Source organism: Quercus suber, unplaced genomic scaffold (genome assembly GCF_002906115.3).
Source record: "Quercus suber isolate HL8 unplaced genomic scaffold, Cork oak 2.0 scaffold_35, whole genome shotgun sequence".
NCBI classification, from domain to species: domain Eukaryota; kingdom Viridiplantae; phylum Streptophyta; class Magnoliopsida; order Fagales; family Fagaceae; genus Quercus; species Quercus suber.
This window is the reverse complement of record NW_027069500.1, coordinates 185,447-190,863: the sequence shown is the minus strand read 5'-3', so window position 1 is coordinate 190,863 and position 5,417 is coordinate 185,447. Positions and strand designations below refer to the sequence as shown.

Below are 5,417 nucleotides of genomic sequence, written 5' to 3'. Positions count from 1 at the left end.
TTGTTTTGGGCTTCTTGGACTTAAGTCCATTCACCTTGTGGGCTAGGAACTCAAATCTAGTCCTTACAATTATTTATTTATTTATTTATTTATTTTACATTAGAGAAACTAGTTAGTAAGTAGTAACCCATGTAATAAATGTTAAAATTCAACAAAATATCATCTTAATTTTTTTTTTATAATATTAAAATTTGATCAATATACTAGTTATTAATAAACATTTATTTTATATATATATATATATATATGAGATTTTTTCCCCCAATTGGTTGAGGCATGACAAATTGTATTAGTCTCACATCATTTTTATCGTTGACACTAATTCAACAAGGGACAGAAAGATTGTAGTTTAATTTGGACTTTGGATGGTGATCAATTTTTAATAATTCAAGTACATATGAGTGACACAAAGATAATTGGAGTTTTATTTTGTTAGGCAACCCAGCGTGGGATATAGAAATTTTGCTGAAGTGTTATTGGTTATTACTGCATAGATGTTAACTCATGCTATATTATCCATCCCACATGATTCTCAAGACACTCTCAATTGGGTTCCAAATTGCCAAGGAAAATTCTTTGTTAAATTAAATCTGCTTATCAATTGAGTCAAAACTGACAACCCCTAATCCCTAAATATATTCCCTTATCCAAACAAGAATAGAAACATCTGTGGAAGCTAAAAATCTATGAGAGGTTAAAATTGTTACTTTGGAAAATCGCTTGGGATGTATTAACTAATTAATAAAGTAGTTTTGAGCAGTAGATGACCCAAGATGATTTAACATTTGAGCTTATATGTAAACAACATCCTGAATCCATTGAGCACATATTAATCCAACTTGGTCCCTCTTTATTTGGCCTCTAAATCTATCCATGATTGCCTTTTGTTATAGGAGTAGGGTTTTGGTAAAGAGGGGCCTTTGGCCTAGGCCTAGTAGCAACCTTAAGTGAAACATGCGTGAAGAGACTAGTGTGTGTATGTGTGTATTGGGCACCAATGAAAATGAAAGGAAGATCTTCTGCTGCTATTATTTTATTTTGCATTACTTGATACAATTAACCATACAGAAATAAAACAAGAGCTTATGCCTAGCTTTAGCTTTATGAGTTTTTGATACAATATAACTTGTTGGTCCACTTTGTGCTAGTATGTCCATTCCTTTGGAAGAAATATCTCTGGTGAAGAACTTTGATTCTGGGAAATAACGCTTGCACAACATTGAGATTGTAAGTCCTTGTCGTTCTTATTTATGTTTGAATTGCAATCTCTACCTTCAGTTTTGTCATCTGAAAAATAGTTTTCTTTTAGTGATAGATCAAACATAACAAGAAAGCAACCCCAAAAAAAGAAGAAGAAAAAAGAAAAAAAACCTTCTTGAGGTGATGCTGGCAATCCTAATGCATGGACGTTGAGGTTGAGAGCTTGAACTACTCGAGAAGGGAGGAGGATCAGAGAGCAGGCTGTACAGTAATAACAATTTAATTCTATTAATGGGTCCACATAATATTCACATTGACATTGGGGGAAATGGAAAAAGAAAATCATAAGAGAATAATTTACTGAACTCATAAGGTCACTCTTAGTCTTTCTTACTGACAAAGAGTCACAATATGTTGTTAACATCACAGCTCAAACAATTTTCTCTCCTACACCTCTAAATACTATATGCATAGAGATGTGTTCATTAAGTTACAAGATTCTTAATATCTTGCATACATCTGGCATTTACTAGTCTTAGAAGAAGTGTTATGTAAATATATAGCCAGGTTAGTATGTATCTTATGTAATGTAATATTACAATCACATGTATTTAAAATATATAAGTCTTGCATACGTGTGAAAGAAGTGTTATATATATTTATATTGTATAAAATACTTTCAGTAGAAGATAAAGAGATCGTGAGTCCATTCTTATTGTTTGTCAAGAAAAAAAAAAAATTAAATAATCATTATAAGTGTAAGACTAATTCTAAGACCTTAATTCAATCATGTTCATTTAATAAATTAAGGTTCAGCTAGTTTTTTTAGTCAGATTGGTAACTTGATAACAAACATAGCTAAATTGTTGCTTGCAATCACATTTACCTTAAGAAGTATAAATATGGACGCAATACAACATAGGATTAACGATACGATAATTCTTGAAAAATTAGGACACAACATATAGGATAAGATACGATAATTCATTAATTAATTAATATTAGGCACATATTATTTTTAATTATTTATTTTGAATTTTCAAAATAAATAACTATCAAAATCTTTAACAAATATATATATATATATATAATCAAATGAATTTTAATTTCATCCCCACTCCTTGAGACCACAAATGCAAAATGGGTTCAATATTGTACCTGGCTTCTTATTTGGTTGGAAATTGGTCTCTGCCCTTTGTGGAAGAAAAACTCCAGTACCACCTGATCTTCTGCCTGACTCAAGGAAAATAGCTTGCATTCCAGGTCCTCCAGATGCCCAATTAGGGCCATTTTTCTGTCTTTGATGATGTGGTCTTGATCTAGATTTAAAATGCTGATGACACACGTACATTCTTAACCGTTACTATATAAAGAGATCAATTTTGAAAAGGTTAAAAAAAAAGGTGAAATTGACAATTGACTGTTAAAATTTGCCCAAAAAGAAAAATTGACCATCAAATTGAAACATTAAAGAGCTTTGGCTTATCTTTTAAATTTTAATATGAAAATTCTTGTGACGGCTAGTTAAAAATGTAATTTTGAAGGTGATCACTAATAAGAGCTAGCTTTTAGCTTTCTTAATGAAGATGGAACAAACTGACAATGGATTAATTTTCACAGGTTAGATTGTTATTTTATTTAATTATTATTAAGGTATTGAATTCACAACCTCATCCTCTAATGGGATAAATAAAAATGTCAAAACTGCTAACTTTTTAGCAAATATTGTTAAAGTTTGCTAATAGAAAACTCTCACTTGGTATATATCAGCCTCCATATATATCAACAACTCCTAACAATTACTTTAAATCCGTCACAACTAAATACATGGTTCCGTAAGATCATAATCATAAATTACTTGTTTGTCTAAACTTCTTTTCACTATTATCAACGTCAAAGCGTTTGATTCTATCAAGCTTATTTTGTGTCTATCTAAAAAAAAAAAAAAAAAAAAAAATCAAAAAATATTTGCATTCAAAAGTCAATATTTATCCTTATTCATACAAAAAATTAAAAATTAAAAAGAAGAAGAAGAAGAAGAGGATAATATTTGCACTTGTGTATCTTATTTTATTAAGGAAAAAATGGTTTTGTAAAAGAAAATGCTAAAGCCACATATTAGTTTACAAATTTTTTTACAAAATGCTAATGTGGTTGGGTGGTTATTTGTAAGTAAGTGATGTTAGTGATAGGTTCTGATAAAAACTAATAAGAATTTACCACATAAATAATTTATAAAAATATTGTAAAATAGTTTGCACAATCAAAATTCAGAAATATGCTATTAAGATTACAGTTTGACTGTTTGAGTCAATTCTCAGCAGTTAAATTACCAATAATGTGCCCTATATTAAATGCAATCCCAAAATAAATGGGATTTACTCCAAAATAAATTGACAGTTGCAAGATTTCCAAAAATAGTAAGGCAACTCAATTCCCCCAAGGAAAACGTGTTATACTATACTGTAATCTCACCAAATGAGCTGCCAAAGTTAGAAAGATTTTTTTTTTCCTCCCAAATACTGTCAATAATATGGTTTATTTATTCTAGACAAAATTTTCTTTAAGACCATAAAATTAAAAATTGTCTATCATTCTTCAGTACTCTTCAGTAGTGTTTAGTATTTTTCTTTCTTTTTCTTCAGTTCAAATAGCCACATCAATTAAAGTATTTAACAATAGCTTCAAATGAAATTCTGTTAGGTACGTGGATCATTTTATGCGTCTACTATATTGCCTAACGATGTATATATATCCTCTATAATCTCTGTAATCAGATCAAAATGTTCACATTTCAAAACAACAAAATTCTAACAAACCATATTCTTTACCCAAATTTCTTGGCCTTTAGTAAAAACACTAACAATAAGAAGAACAATTAAAGTTTCCTATCAAAAAAAGAAAAGAAAAGTTTAATCCTATATATTCTCATAATTAATAGTCTAGAGAGAGAAAGAGAAAGAGAAACATAGAAGAAGTACCTGTGGAAGTGGAAGTGACTCTTTGGGTGATTTATGATGATGATGATGATAATGTTTGTGTTGTTGTTGTGGTTGACTCATATTCACCTAAAAATAATCAAACATGAAGAATTTCAATGAACAACAAAAAACTAGAGGTTAACTCTAGGACATTATTACTTCATGGAGAACCAAGAAAGACATAGAGAACGCAAAATAAGTTGAACATATAGATACCAACATAAACATCAAATTAATTAGGTAAGTTGTAGACTATACCATGTAATTAAATATTTAATATTAATAACAAGTACCTTTGTCTTTGTGTCACAAACCTCGTCTAGGACATGAGAAGGTAACCACAACATTCCTTTTTCACAAACATCCTCTGCAGCCATTGGAGAGAGAGAGAGGATTAATGGTAACAGGTATGAGTTTCAGTTAATTCCTTCGTTGTTTCTTGTTCTGGAATGACTGAATATTGAGACTGTGAGAGAGAGAGACAGAGAGGGTTTTGTTTAAATAAGCTCCAATTTCAAACCTGTTACAAAAACTATAACATAGGAGTACATTTTTGCGGACGCGTAATGATTAGTTTTCATTTCGGTTTATGACTTTATGCCAACTACGTTTTTTCTCAACCCAAAAAAAAAAAAAAAAGGTTTTTGTCAACGACGTCGTTTTTTTGTTATCACAGCTGCTTAATATTATTCCAAATTTCTTGATGCACAATTTGGCCTTCGAATTGTGAATATAATTATAACTACGCACTGTACCATTTTACGTTGGCCATTTTTCTAATCGTATTTTTGGTATGTAAATAAATAGTGTGAATTACTGATATGCCCCTGTTCGAAAGCAGGAATATATATATATATATATATATTGAGAACTAAGGCTATTCAGAAAAACTATTTAATATGTATTATTTAAATAAAACATATGTTCCATAAAAAAATAAATAAAATACATGACTTTTTTTTTAATTGAAATAAAACATATGACTTATTTAATAAGCTACACTTGTTTGGAAGAAAACCTGATTTGAAGGTAAAATTTTTCATTTTTTCTTCTAAGGCATTTTTCCCTACATTATATATCTTCACCTTTACAAGTTTTAAGACATTTTTTTATTCATACATCATGAGTAGTGGGCAATGATTAGTATGTGAATTTATAATACCAAAAACTTCATTTTCCTTGAATTTAGATAACTCTATTATTAAAGTTTTTTCTATAAAAAAAAAAGAAAATCAA

The 5,417-nt window shown here is 29.5% G+C and overlaps 1 protein-coding gene across 1 annotated transcript; it reads right to left on the bottom strand.

The window, feature by feature from the left end:
• Positions 1-886: 886 nt before the first annotated feature.
• On the bottom strand, positions 887-4,731 carry LOC111985417 (uncharacterized). Its single transcript, XM_024017062.2, has 5 exons — positions 4,475-4,731; positions 4,182-4,268; positions 2,359-2,533; positions 1,372-1,461; positions 887-1,287 (listed from the first exon to the last, which is right to left on the bottom strand). The coding sequence occupies exons 1-5, from the start codon at positions 4,556-4,558 to the stop codon at positions 1,145-1,147; spliced, it is 579 nt and encodes a 192-aa protein (XP_023872830.1). The 5' UTR covers positions 4,559-4,731; the 3' UTR covers positions 887-1,144.
• Between the last annotated feature and the right edge of the window lie 686 nt (positions 4,732-5,417).